Source organism: Narcine bancroftii, chromosome 10 (genome assembly GCF_036971445.1).
Source record: "Narcine bancroftii isolate sNarBan1 chromosome 10, sNarBan1.hap1, whole genome shotgun sequence".
Taxonomy (NCBI): domain Eukaryota; kingdom Metazoa; phylum Chordata; class Chondrichthyes; order Torpediniformes; family Narcinidae; genus Narcine; species Narcine bancroftii.
Window position 1 is genome coordinate 47,398,308 of NC_091478.1, and position 15,427 is coordinate 47,413,734.

Below are 15,427 nucleotides of genomic sequence, written 5' to 3' on the forward strand. Positions count from 1 at the left end.
CGCCGGATCTTTAGATTAGCATCATTAGCCAGGACCCAATTCATTATAGGAAGTGCAGGTCGCAATTGAACATCTGCATCACCTGTCATTCTTTCAGTCTCTAGCAGGGCCCAGTAACAGGCTAGTAACTGTTGTTCAAAAACAGAATAACGAGTGGCAGCCTCGGACATGGTACGTGACCAGAATCCCAGTGGGACTCGGCGACCCTCTTGTTTCTGCCAGAGGCTCCAGGAGGCCACATCATCAATATAATGGTGAATTGAGAGGGAAGGCGATACTGGAAGGTGGGTGAAGGTATACTGGCGCCCCTTCCAGGTAAAGGCGAACTGATCCTGTGAATCCTCAGCTATAAGAATACTGAAGAAGGCGTTAGCGAGATCAATGACAGCATACCATGTTCCTGAGTTCCCAGTAGCAATGTTTTCAGTAAGGGTGACAATGTCCGGAACTGCTGAAGCAAGTGGTGGGGCATGTTTGTTCAAAAAACGATAATCAACTGTCATTCTCCAGGAGCCATCTGGCTTCTGGACCGGCCAAACAGGGCTATTAAAGGGCGACGTTGCGGGCCTCACTACCCCTTCTTCTTGCAGAGCATCGATGGTGGCAGTAATCTCTTCCTGCCCCCCAGGGAGACGATATTGTGGAATGCACACTGGTTTCATGGGGGCTGGCACCATCACAGGATCCCACTTAACCTGACCCACTACTAGTTTTTTTGTAATAGTTCGAATTCCAAATTCAAATCCCCCTTGGCTAGTATTAAGGGCCATACCGGCCAACATATTAATACCCAGGATACACTCGTCAGTAGCAGCCACCAGGGCATGTAACCAGACAGGGGAAGGGCTATCACCCACCATGGCACAGACTTTTATTTCCTTTGCCTGGGTGACCGCTCCTCCCAACCCCTCTATTTGAAAGGCCGGTCCAGTCCAGAGGTCGGGATTACCAGGAATCACCGAGTGTTCTGCACCAGTGTCGACCAAAGCCAAGTATTGGCGATCATTACCCCCACCCCAGTGGATTGTTAACGGTATGTAGGGCCGCGGATCCCCGTGTGTGCGCCGTGTCTCGATGGAGTAGACACGGGAATCCTGCCCACACCTTGAGGCTTCAGAAGGGTTCGGGGGCTTCCAGGACCACATGCTATTGTTATCTTTAAGAGCCTGTTTAACCCATTGTTTTACCTCATCATGAGTAACTGGAGCAGGAGAAGCCAGCTCGATAGAAGCAGCAGTGGGAGCAGAAAGCACAGCTGGGCCAGGAGGACTCAGCAGCTGGGGATGATGTTCCCCTGCTTTTTGCCTAAATCGATCTCCAATGGCAGCCAGCTCTTTTACAGAGAAATCACGGATCATTGACTCCTTCCGACCCCTGTTCCCACTTTGACTCACAGGGTCCTCCACCCAGTCTAGGGGAGGAGGTGGAGGCCATCCAACAGAGGGAGTAGGCCATAGAGCATAAGCAGGGGTTTGGGTATTTTCCCCTGGGTCCACATGGGAAACCGGGGTATCTATCCCTTCCATCTCTACCCTTACATCATCCCCCCTTCTGTCTGTTTGGGAAATCTGCTGCCTTATAGGGCGGGCGTGAACAGCAGATGGAGAGGGTAGTATGTTAGACACATGCTGAGGAGTATCTGCATTATTACCATTGTCATTCCAGATATTTCCATCCCAATCCTCAATTACATCAGGATCGTTACCATTCCTTATCATGGCATGAAAACGATATGGATCGGGTTCTACTCCATGCCTTTCCTTATCTGCACAGAGCTGCTGCCGGAGTTTAATATTACGGCAAATCATTTGGACATGCTTATCTTCCCATTCTTTGGCTCTGTCCTGACTGGTGCGAACAATCTCGCTCATCATGGAACAGCATTGTCGCAGGACTTCTAGCTCCTCCTCTAATTGCTTTCTTTTGCACTGAGATTCTACTTCTCTTTGAATTAATTCTGCTTCACGCTGAACGGAGTGGCGTAATGCTGTGGCCAGCAACCAAACACCATTCGTCAGCGTTCCCTTTTTATCAGGAAATTTACTTTCTCGAAGGAGAGTGGCAACCCGCTCTCCCAGAGGCACACTTAAGGGTTCTAACCTTTCATCCCAACTGATGGGTGGTCCCAACAAAGACAGGGTATTAGCCAGCATGCCAAACCCATCATCTTTGGAAGTCCATCCCGGAATCAAAAACTGCTCAGGGCTCACCTCTTTCTTTCGGCGGAACATCTTGAGACCAACCCTGCTCGCTGCGCCAATTGTCTTGGGTAAACTTATACCTCTCATTTTGTTCATTTTAGATTGGTCACAGTGTTTGAGCTACCGAAAGAAAATAGACACACACACCGAGAGCAGTTCAGTTTATACAAATGTTTATTACTAATTCAAAAGCTGATTTCACACTACAATATGCAAGCCCTTCCCAACTATACTTATCAACGCTTGGGCTGGTCCCAACTGCCGAAGCGAGGCTACAACTGCACACTTGTAGTAGGTTGTCAGGGCGCCGGTAGCAGCTTCTCCACCTCCCCCGACTGGGACGTTGCTTGGACTCTGGCTGTTCTTCCTTCTTGACAAGGGGTGTTCCCACCCCTCGGAGAGTCTAAACTTCAGCAGCAGGACCACAGGCTTATATACCCCAAAAACAATCAATCATGCGCCTACTCCTTCTAATATTTGTCAGTCAAAATCAAAACTGAACATTACATTCTACAATTTAGAAGATTAATTATTATGGAACCAGGATGTTATAATTTCCTGGTTTATCTCGTAGATACAAAGACTTATTAAAACTTCTCGAGCAAGACAGGTTGTGACCAATTCGTCAATTTCAGAGTGTTGCATTTGACAACTGCTTTCCCTGGGCCTCACAGTGGAATTCCATTTCAAAGTGTATCTTCAGATAAGTCCCCATGGCTGAGTTTAATTACATCTGCTAGTTCTGAAAGTAAGGTGACCTGCGTGTGGACCCAGTGTCGTCATAAGCAAAAAGTATCTGGGTACATGGTTTTAATCCTCCATTACAGTGGTTTTATTCCTTTTCAGGGTATTCTTCTTAAATGGACGAAAGGCTTTAAGGCCACGGATTGTGAGGGGGAGGATGTTGTCACAATGCTAAGGGATGCTATTAAAAGAAGAGATGTAAGCAAACAAATTCCAATCCATCCTCTTTCGTTAATTGACACATATTCATGAATGAATGTTATGCTGTTGGTGTTCAAGAGCAGAAGCAAATCACTGGCATTATCACATGTAGAATGAGGTGGAATATCCATCAAAGAAAGCTCTGTCATGCTAGATTCCTGTCAGAAAGCCACGGTTATTTTTGATTCTGTAATTTTTTATTTACATTTTTAATTTGATTTGCCTGTTATGTTAAAGTAATTATTGCTGAGGTGGTGTGATTAATCTCGTTACCTATTGTGGGATTTTTTTGTTTGAGGGGATCCAACATAATACTGGAACATTTTGACCATTTTTGCAAGTTGGATTCGAATCTCTCTCTCCATACCTCATAATAAATGGTTCAAATCAAAGCAGCTTCTCCTCCAACTCTCATCCCATCTCTTCTCATCCAGGGCCACCGACTTTCTCCCTCATAACTATGTTTAAATATGTATTTGTATCTATGTGTGTGTATAAATATGTATGTATGCATCTGTTTGTACAGTATATATGTGTGTGTGTCTATGTGCGTGTTTCTGTGTTTGTGTCTGTGTGTGTCTGCTTGCGTGTGTGTTTGTGTGTCTATGTGTTTGTGTCAGTCTGTGTTTGTGTGTATGTGTTTCTCTGTGTGTGTGTGCGTGTATGTTTGTGTATATCTGTGCTTGTGTGTGTGTGTCTGTGCTTGTGTGTGTGTCTGTGCTTGTGTGTGTGTCTGTGCTTGTGTGTGTGTCTGTGCTTGTGTGTGTGTCTGTGCTTGTGTGTATATTTCTGTGTGTGTATGTGTGTTTGCCTGTGTGTCTGTGCTCATGTATGTGTCTGTGTTTGTGTGTGTCTGTGCGTGTGTGTATCTGTGTCCGTGTGTGTGTTTGTGTGTCTATGCCTCTGTGTGTGTGTGTGTGTAGGTGTGCGCACGCGTGCATGCGCCTAGGCCTGGGTGTGTGTAGGTGTGCGCGCTTGTGTATATATGTATGTATATACGTGTGTGTTTAAATTTTCTCAAAGGTGGACATTCAGCACGGTAACAGGCCCTTTTTGGCCACGAGCCCATGCCACCCAATTACACCCAATTGACCAACAACCCTCCAGTATGTTTTTAACGATGCGAGGAAACCAGAACCCCTGGGGAAAACCCACGCAGACACAGGGAGAACATACAAACTCCTTGCAGACAGCACGGGATTCAAACTCCCTTCCTGATCACTGGTGCTGTAACAGTGTTGCGCTAACCGCTGCGCCAACCTACCGCCCCAAATCCCTATGCATGTCTTCTTCTTTGGCTTGGCTTCGCAGACGAAGATTTATGGAGGGGTAATGTCCACGTCAGCTGCAGGCTTGTTTGTGGCTGACAAGTCCGATGCGGGACAGGCAGACACGGTTGCAGCGGTTGCAAGGGAAAATTGGTGGGTTGGGGTTGGGTGTTGGGTTTTTTCTCCTTTGTCTTTTGACAGTGAGGTGGGCTCTGCGGTCTTCAAAGGAGGTTACAGCCCACCGAACTGTGAGGCGCCAAGATGCACAGTTTAAGGCGATATCAGCCCACTGGCGGTGATCAATGTGGCAGGCACCAAGAGCTTTCTTTAGGCAGTCCTTGTACCTCTTCTTTGGTGCACCTCTGTCTCGGTGGCCAGTGGAGAGCTCACCATATAATACGATCTTGGGAAGGCGATGGTCCTCCATTCTGGAGACGTCACCTACCCAGCGCAGTTGGATCTTCAGTAGCGTGAATTCGATGCTGTCGGCCTCTGCCATCTCGAGTACTTCGATGTTGGTGATGAAGTCGCTCCAATGAATGTTGAGGATGAAGTGGAGACAATGCTGGTGGAAGCGTTCTAGGAGCCGTAGGTGATAGGTGATGCCGGTAAAGGACCCATGATTCGGAGCCGAACAGGAGTGTGGGTATGACAACGGCTCTGTATACAAAGCTGTTGTCATACCTATGCATGTATGTACCCATATACATACGTTTGTATACCTGTATTTATGCTCCCCTTAAAAGCATCTATGAAATGTATATTTAACTAAACCTGGAAAATATCAGAACAAATATAGATTAATATCATGGCTTTAAAAAATTAATTTCTGACAGATTTCTTGACTGGGCAGTTTTTTTGTTTGAATTTTGCCAAAGGTTACAGCAGGAAATGTGTTTTGAATGTTTGAAACAGGTGAACCATGTGTCTCTGTAAGGGACAACATGCAACACCCAGGCAACCTTCCCTGGTCTCTAAATGACTGCAATTCTTATCATTTTTCCATCTAGGAGTTTGAGCTCGACATTGTGTCAATTGTGAATGACACAGTTGGGACAATGATGACCTGTGCATATGAGGATCCACACTGTGAAGTTGGGATGATTGTCGGTGAGTGAAGAGTTGGAAACCTTCCGACACCCACTGCTTTTTGCTCCTTTGGAGACAGTGCACGATAGTAGCTCAGAAGTACAATAAAAACTGTAAATGCCCAGCAGATCCAGCTGCATCTATGGAGGGAGAAAAGCAGAGTTAAAGTTCCAGGAATGTACCAATGACAGGATATCATCCTGAAATGTTGCTGTGAGTGAGGAAACAGGTTTCGTTCCTCTCAAAGGCAAGGACTCTGGACACAGTTTTGATGGAGAAGGATTTTATTTACAGAGGGAAGTGTGGGAAATGGTAACTGATACAACACACACACACACACACACACACACACACACACACACTCTCTCTCACACAACAAACTGGTACATACAATGATCAAGGAAAAATCACTACAATGCCCCACCACCCCTTGACTCAGTGCAGGCATAGCTCTTTGCTACAAGGGACACTAATTAAACACTCCCAACCCTTTTAACACATCTTGCCAACAGTTTCTCCAGCACCCTTCCACATTTCTAGTCCTGGAGTGAAACAAGCTGGCAAAGAGAAAGAGCAAAGAACACATGGCACCTTTATCGTGCTGGAGGGTCCAGCCTAAGTCATTAGCAGGAAACAATGACTCAGTGTCAGGAGGGTTAATCTGATTTCAACAGCCCAGTCCAGGTAATTTACATGGATCAACAGCAATATAGGTGGGTGGGGTGGAACTAAACCTTGATTGGCAGCTGATGTGTCCTCTGACTAGGTAGGGGGGCAGTGCTGCCACGTGACAGCCCTTCCCAATACAAATGTGCTGGAGAAACTCAGCAGGTCACACAGCATCCAGAGAAGCTAAAACGTTAATTCTGTTTCTCCCTCCGGCAATGCTGCCTCACCTATTGAGTGTTTCCAGCATTCCCAGTTTTTATTTCAGATTCCCTGCATCTGTGGACTTTAACTGTTGATAGCTTAGAGTTAACGTCTAAATCCATGGGTTAAATGCTAAGATTTCTTAAGGTTGGAGGTTTGCTTGATGCAAGGCAAGAATGGTTAATTGTGTTTGTACAGTTATTTGTAGAATTTTGGTCATTCATTTTTATGAGGAGGAATGTAAACTGAATCCTCTGTCAGACACGCCTAGGCTCAATTATTTTCCACCTTGCACAGGTGCCTTGTCTGACAACGGCACACCCCGCTCAGTGTTTCACCCAGTTAATCATTGCAAAGCCCCGCAAACCTTTGCTGAACGACCTGTTGAAAAGACAGAATCAAAAACTGACCTCCTCAAAGTTCACACAAGTTAAAACAGTAAAGCCTGCTGTGTGCAGAAGTCACGTCGAGTTGGGCAGTGTAATGGAACAGGAATTCAGTGCCAGGTCTAGTGAACGTGAGATGTGTTTGAATCTAAATGCAGAATTTAAATTCAAGCAATTAAATGAATCTGCAGTGATCATGAAAATACTGAATTCTGATTTAAAAAAAAACAATGTAGTTTTTTTATATATTTTAGTTTTGATTTTCATAGACTTGCAAAATTCAAACAAACAGTATAAGCTTCCTATACAATATACAGAATCTGGATTTATCCCCACACCCACCCCCCCACCCCAACCCTTTCCTGACTGGAAAAAAAACAGTCAATTAAATTGTACAGATACAAATTCCGGTGGGGTCATCGACCCTCGGGAAAAATAACAAAGGCTAATGGTAAAAAACTTAAAAACTAAACTAAAAAAAGAACGTTGCCTGCATCATGTACCACTTTTTTTGGTCACTTTTGTTTCCCTGCTGGGACCGATTGCTATTGTAATTTTTTTTCAGAATGTCCTCCAGGTCCTTCCAGAAGGAGCCAGGTGGAGTGGACAAAAGTTCCAATCTCCACACCTGAAGAACATTTTTGAAATTTTAGGCTATGATTTGTGTAATTTTTGTGGTATGAGGTACAGCTGTGAAAGAGATTGTAATGCACCATCCTGTACCTGGCGTTGACGACCCCTGTCACACTGTCCTGACACATGTCTTGCCATCACTCGTCATTGACTGTTTGCCCAAGTCCAACTCCCATCTCTCCCTCGACCTGTATAAACCCGGCTTCGAGCCCGAACAATACCATTTAGTTAAATCTGCAGGGCCAGGGTCAAGTGCGACACACAAAGGCACTGGAGAAAACTCAGCAGATCACACAGCATCCACAGGAATTAAAGGGCTACTAACATTTTGGGCCTGCCCCTTCATCAAGTACAAGCAAACCGCACCCCCCCTCCATCCTTCCCCCACTCCTCTTCTTCTCCCCCTCCTCCCATCTTTTTATTCAGGCATCTGTTATCCCGTACTCCTCCCTTTCTCCTCCTCCCCTTCCCTCACCTGATTGTTCTCTTGCTCCTCATGAAAGCCCCAGGCCCACGACATTGGCTACCCTTTACTCCCTTTGGATCCTGCTTGTCCAGCATGCTTGTGCATTGCAACACCGAGTTGCCTGAACTCGCGAGCAAGCCACCAAGTCCCGTGCCGGTACACCCTGCCGGTGACATCGCAGCCCATGATAGAATGAAGAAGTGGTGCTGGTTGAGGACAGGCCTCAGAGCCTCCTGCACTGCACACGTTTTCAATGGTTCATATTTTCCAAAAGCACCGCTGCCTTGTTAAGTACATCGCTGCACTCAGAGAGCTGAACCTTGGAGTACGTCTGAAGGTCTCGTTACATCGAGTTGAGTTCAACGTTTCGTCTGCATGTTCAGGAAAATCTGCTTTAGGTCTTTAAATTGAGTCCTTGCCGTGAAGAGCCCCAGTCCCAATGATCTGGCCAATGTTCCTCAACATGCATCAACACTGAGACAGACGAACCTGAAAACTCTAATGCACCCAAGTGAAACCTAATGCACTCTAATGCTTCTCCCTGCTGTGATTTCAACAGAGCTCCACTTTAAAGGGAGCGGGGACCTTCTCCAGTTTGAAAGAGCTGCGATTAAGACTGGGTCCGGCGTTTTATGGGAGATAAAGGAGCGTGTTGCCATGGGGAGGTGCATGACCGATTCTGTCCTGCAAGGATCAGCAGTGGGCCGAGGGGCTTGGGAAGTTAATCAGGAGTGGGGGTGATCTAGGATTCGGGGGGGGGGGTAACAGTCTGAGGTTGTTCTACTAAGATTGAGGACAATGATCCAATAGTTGAGGGGGGTGCTGATGAGAGGATAGATATTAGAGCTTCAAGGGTAGAAAAACTGAGAAATTAGAGGGGTATTCAGGGCATGGGAGCCTTGATGTGGCTTCATCATGGGGCAAGAAAGAAGCATCAGAGGAACATTGCTTGAGCCAGCTTTAAGCGCTTGGGGCAACTTCAGGGGCAGGACCAACATGGAACATTGCAGCCCAGTACAAACCCTTCAGCCCCGATGTTGTGCCGACCTAAACCTCTCCAGAACAATCTCATTTTTCCCTACTTCACACCCATAACCCTCTATTTTTCTTACATACCTGTGCTTACCTAAGAGTCTTTTAAATGTCCCTGCCTCCACTATCACCCCCGGCAATGTATTCTGGGCCCCCACCACACTCTGAGTGAAAACACTTCCCCCTGACATCTTCCCTAATCTTTTCTCCACTCACCTTAAACTGGTATCCTCTGGGGAGAAGGTGCTGGCTGAGTGAAAGTCTGTGATTGTAGTAGAAACACAGAAATGCTGGAGGAACGCAGCCGTTCTGCACCTTGGAAGAGTGAATCTCAGGCAACCGGAAAATGTTGCCTATCCGGCATCTGTGATCCCTGTAGGCGCTGGATAATGGGGATTTTACTGTATTTTGTCTTAAGAAAGGTAACCACAAAAACAACTTTAAAAAGCAGCGACAATCGTATTCTTGAATTAAAAAGAGGCAATAAATATGAAATAATAGCTAGTAAATATTCACGGCATCCTAGTGCAAACAAAAGTGATTTAACAATAGTGCGGGTAGTCCTTTTGGGAGTGTCGGAGCAGTCCAGTACATGATTAATGTAACAAGGGGAGCTTCAAGGGTTTGATGGCTGTTGGAAGCAAACGGTGCTTGAACAGAGTGGCTGGACTTCAGGCTCCTCCTCGTCGCTGTCAAGAGGGGTGGGGTCATTCGCCGGCATCGCCCTCCCCAATCATGCATGGTGACGCACCCACCCACAGGCCAAGCTTTCAGCACAAAACTTTTATCATTAAAATATATTGTTAATATTAAAACTTACCTGTTCTCCAAGTAAACTGAAATTAAGTACAAACAGAAATAGGAAAGGGAAAATACTTGGGCTTGTGACGTCAGAAGCGATGTTGCATTGTAATGAGTGCAACGCCCAAGTGACGTCACAGGGGCAGGGGAGTTCGACTGCGGCAGCGCCTGGAGGCAGGTAGCCACCCCCTCCACCCCTCGCTAACAACCGTTCCGGTGCCAACCCTGAGGCTTCTGTACCTTCTGCTGGAAGGGAACAGTGAGAAGAGGTTGTGACCAGGGTGATGGGGGAATCCTTGCTGACGTTGGCTGCCTTCTTGAGCCAGCTCCCACATAGATGCATTCAGTGGATGGGAGGTCGAGTCTGATGGACCTGGCAGCCTTCACCATCCCTGGGCAGCCGAATTCCTAAACCAGGCTGTGATGCAACCAGTCACAATGCACTGGTAGGAGTTTAACAGAGGATCCGATGGCACATCAGATCCCCTCATAAAGTAGAGGTGCTGATATATTTCCATGTTGTGGCTTAAACACATCAGCTTTGCGTTGAATGCCACCAAGTTTGCATTTGCTTCTCTGTTGTCAAAATGCTTCTGCGTTCGCTGAACCCTGGGCTCTCATTTATTTTATCCGATTTTGAAACTGAATTTTTGATGTTCTGGCTCTGTTAATTGGACATCTGTGTTCAGGGACTGGGAGCAATACCTGCTACATGGAAGAGGCAAGAAACGTTGAGACAGTGGAGGGAGACGAGGGGCTCATGTGCGTCAACATGGAGTGGGGAGCCTTCGGTGACAATGGATGCCTAGATGATATCAAGACGCAGTATGATGAAGCGGTGGATGATCTATCATTAAACCAAGGGAAACAAAAGTAGGTTGATATCATGCAGATATTATATAACTTCAGGTGTATGGTCACAATGAGCAGTCCAGACATCTAACCCATACATAGCACAGCTGTTACAAACACAGTGCAGAATTGTAAGGAGAGGTTAATTAGAATAGAGCAAAGATGACATTATGATACTTGTGTGAGGCTTGTTTAGGAGTCTGATAACAGCAGGAAAGAAACTGTCCTTGTATCTGGTGGCATTATCTTTCTAATATATCCTAATTTCAAAGTATCTTTCGAACAAGAGTGTAGTGTGACTGGGTGGGGTGAGTTTTTTTTAATATATTGGCAGCTTTTCCAAGGCGGAGGGAAGTGTAGGTGGAGTCAGTGGAGAGGAAGGGAGGGAGGCTTGTGCGATGGTCTGAGCCACATTCACCTACTCTCTGGCCCTCTTGCAGCCCTGGGCATAACAGTCCATGTATGCTCAGAGATGCACCCCGACAGCATGATCTCGATGGTGCACCTGGAGATTCGCAGGTGATGTGCCAAATGTACCTCAGGCTTCAGAGTGACCCAAAAGTATTCCTGTCAAAATCTGAATTGGGCGATGCAGTCGTTAGACAGTATGAATTTGTTGGCCTGTACATGTTTCTGGTAGGTGAGCTGCAATTATTTAATATTCTGGAAATCCTGCAGTGTTTGAGGTTAGCAACTGTAAGGCATTATCCACTAGAAACTGTGTTTCGATGCCTTTATTCAGCCATGAGTACTGATAAGATAAGCCTCGTGCATTTCTGCATGGACACAGAACAAATTTTTAAATTTCAATTACAAAATTGCATTAATTAGTTCATTTTAATGCAGCAGTTAGGGTCATAGTATGATAGAGAAGCAGGTCCTTTGGCCCATCATGTCTATGCTGACCTTTTAACCCATCTGCACTAATCCCGTTTGTTTGCACTATCAGTATCTTTCTGTGCCTTTCCTTTTGAAAGGCTTGTCCAAATATTTCCTAAATATAGTGGTTAGATCTGACTCCACAACCACCTGGCAGTGAATTCCAGATACCAAACGCTCTCTAAGGTTAAAACAAACTTTCCCCTTTAAAAACTCCTTCCTCTCCCCTTGAACCTATGTCGTCTTGTTTGCAAGAGGTTTGGAGTAAAGATCCACTTGTCTATACTCAGCCTCCTTCATTCCAGGGACAATGAACTCTGTATATTTGATCTCCACCACTAACGACCTCCAATTCAGGCACCTCTGAATCACCTGTGCGCACTCTCCAGTCCAACGTCATCCATCCTGTAGTGTGGCGACCAAAACTGCACTCCAGCCCCTGTGCTTGTGCCCAGTTCTATTGAGGGAAGCAGGGGACGGGCCTTTCCCACTGCCCTGTCGAGCTGTGTGGCCACATTCAAAGAACTATAGACGACCCCCCCCCAGATCTCTCCATCTAACATTCCTTAAGATGCCACCATCTACGGTGTAGGGGTCCTACTTCTGTTTGACTTCCCAAATTGCGTCACTTTGCATCTGTCAGGATTAAGTTCCGTCTGCTAAAGTTCCGCCCAATTTTCCATCTCATCTGGGTTCTGCTGCCATCTCCCCCACTGTCCACAACACCCCCCAGCTTGGTGTAGACAACACTTTCCTTATTCTAATATATCCTAATTTCAAAGTATCATCTTCCAAAGTGTGAGCTGCGATATCCTAAATTTCATTCTCTTTAATCTAAATCAAACTCCATGGCTGTTACTTTATGTAGTTTTAATTTGTTGATAGAACAGATGAACATTTTGCATAACTCTGCAATAAGTCTTCATAATGATGAATAATAAAGCATTTACTATATAATAGAAAGATTTATAAACATACAAAAGGAAGATAAAGATACAAAACTTAAAGAGATACAAAAATTCAAAGAATTTCTCGTGCTCACGTTTCCTTCACATCTTGTTGGCAAGCAGTTAGCCTGGGTAACACTACTGGGTAACAATTGTTCTCTTAAAGAGATAGGCACAAAATTAACTAAGACTAAAAAACACAAGGTTTTCACCTTTTAATATCCATCTTATCCATCAGTTGAAAGTTAATTCTGTCCCTGTCCTTCTCAGGTATGAGAAAATGATCAGTGGAATGTACCTGGGTGAGATTGTGCGGAATGTAGTAATTGACTTCACCCGACGCGGATTCCTGTTCAGAGGACAAATCTCGGAGAGGCTAAAGACAAGAAGCATCTTTGAAACAAAATTTCTTTCTCAGATAGAAAGGTACGGGGCCTTTTCACGCTGGATTCCATCCTTTCAATTTTCTAAATTGAGAGATATAGTTCCGACCCACGAGCCCTTGCCTCCCAAGTGACCAGTGAACTCCAATCCCATGTCTTTGGGATGTGGGTGGAAACCAGAGCACCCGGAGAAAACCCACGCAGGTCACGGGTAGAATGTGATAACACCAACTTTGAACCTGGCTGTAACAGGGCTCTCACCACTGTGAAAGAATGAGAGTTTATTGTCATATATATGAGTATCGTGTAAGTCTTAATTGCTGCAGCGTCCCAGTTCTATAAAACACGCCATCCACAATTTAAACATAAGATTCTGCAAAAAGAAAATACTAAATTTAAAAGGAAGAGAAAATAAAATAAATAATGAATATTCACAGTTGATGGTGCTTATGTTTTTGATGTTGAACTCTCATTCATTCGCACGACTGCAGACGCTGAGGTCGAGGGCAATGCACAAACGTACTGGAGGAAACCAACAGGTCATGCAGCCACAGGAAGTAAAGGGGAGCCAACGTTTCAGGCCTGGGCACTTTGTCAAGTACCTGTTTCCCGGCACGTTTGTGTACGGCATTCATTGCTGGAGCTTGGCTCTGCTGAGATACAAGGCTGACGTGCCCTTCTGTCCCTTCCTCTCTGCAAATACAGTGACCGCCTGGCCTTGCTCCAGGTCCGTGCCATCCTGCAGAATCTGGGCCTGGACAGCACTTGTGACGACAGTATCATTGTTAAGGAGGTGTGCGGTGTTGTGTCCAAGAGAGCCGCCCAGCTCTGTGGGGCAGGGATGGCTGCCGTCGTTGACAAGATCAGGGAGAACCGAGGTTTGGACCACCTGGAGATCACCGTCGGGGTTGATGGAACTCTCTACAAGCTGCACCCACAGTAAGTTTTCAGCTGGAAATTGGTGGGTGGAGCTTCATTGTCCATTTTAAGCATCCATGTGTTGGCATGAAGTGTTCAAGGCGAGGAGACTGTTGGTCGATGTAGTCACCATCTTTCAGCTCCTTCATCAATGTGCCTCAGTCACAAACCCAGAGAGTCAATGTGTATCTGTGCCCCGATACAGCACAGCTCAGCTCAAGTCCACTCAGCACCAGTGTCAATGCAAACCATGAGTTGACGTTTCAGGATCTCTGACTGGACATAAACAACCAGATGGAACAGCGTTTCTATGGACCACAGTGTATACCCACCCACACCCACAAACCACACACCTACCCACACACCCACCCACACACCCACACTCACACACTACAGATCACACACCCACCACCACCACCTCACACACACACCCACACTCAAACACCTACACACCCATACACCACACACACACCCACCCACAATCACCCACTCACATACTCCCATACATGCACTAACCCACACACCTCCACCACACACACCCACACAAATCCACACACACACCCCCACCCACACAAACACCAAACACACACACACATCTCCACACACATACCCCCAAACACACACACCACATGCACATGCCCCAACATCACAGACCACACACCCACCATCAGCACACATCACACCCACACTCACACGCACACACCCAGACACTCATTCCTCCACACATATACACCACACACCCACCCACATACACATTCCCACACACACACCCACCCACCCACTCACACACACTTCCCACACACGCTACCCACACAACCCCACACAAACACCCCCATACACACCCGACACACACATCCCCACCTACACACACCCACCCACATATATCAACTCCCACACATCAACCACCACATATCAACCCCCACACACCCAGCCACAAAAACCCACCAGCTCAAATATTCCCATACACACCCCAACCACACACACTCCTCAACCACACACACTCCCCACCCACACACTCCCCACCAAACACACTTCCCACACACCACATCCCCCCCACATACATCAACTCCTACACATCAACTCCCACACATCATCCCCCACACACCCACCAACTCGCATGCTCCCATACACACGCCCACCCACACACCCCAACCCACACACATGCAACAAATCCCCACCCTCACCCATCCCATACATCAACACCCACAGATCGACCCCCACACACCCACCCACTTACATACTTCCATACACACATCCACCCACACACACACCCCCATGCACTCCCCCACACACAACCCACCCACACCCACCCCCATACATCAACAACTCCCACGCATCAACCCCCACACATTCTCGTATACAAACACCCTCCCACACATCAACTCCCACACATCAACTCCCACACATCAACCCCCACACATCAACCCCCACACATCAACCCCCACACATCAACCCCCACACATCAACCCCCACACATCAACCCCCACACATCAACCCCCACACATCAACCCCCACACATCAACCCCCACACATCAACCCCCACACATCAACCCCCACACATCAACCCCCACACACACAACCCCACACACACCACACCCACCCCCATGCACCAAACCCACCCTATACATTAACTCCCACACATCAACCCCCACACACCCACCCACTCACATATTCCCAATTACACACACACACACCAATCAACACACACTCCCCACACCCTAATCCACCCACACACACGCCCGCAAACACACCCCCGC

At 46.7% G+C, this 15,427-nt stretch overlaps 1 protein-coding gene across 2 annotated transcripts in view; it reads left to right on the forward strand.

The window, feature by feature from the left end:
* The window catches only part of hk1 (hexokinase 1), a 107,293-nt gene that overhangs the window by 75,295 nt on the left and 16,571 nt on the right, over positions 1-15,427 (forward strand). For both annotated transcript variants that reach the window (XM_069900857.1, XM_069900858.1), the window contains exons 13-17: positions 3,048-3,143; positions 5,425-5,524; positions 10,381-10,564; positions 12,640-12,795; positions 13,458-13,691. In XM_069900857.1, the coding sequence (XP_069756958.1) occupies positions 3,048-3,143; positions 5,425-5,524; positions 10,381-10,564; positions 12,640-12,795; positions 13,458-13,691 (770 nt within the window). The remainder of the gene's footprint in view (positions 1-3,047; positions 3,144-5,424; positions 5,525-10,380; positions 10,565-12,639; positions 12,796-13,457; positions 13,692-15,427) is intronic.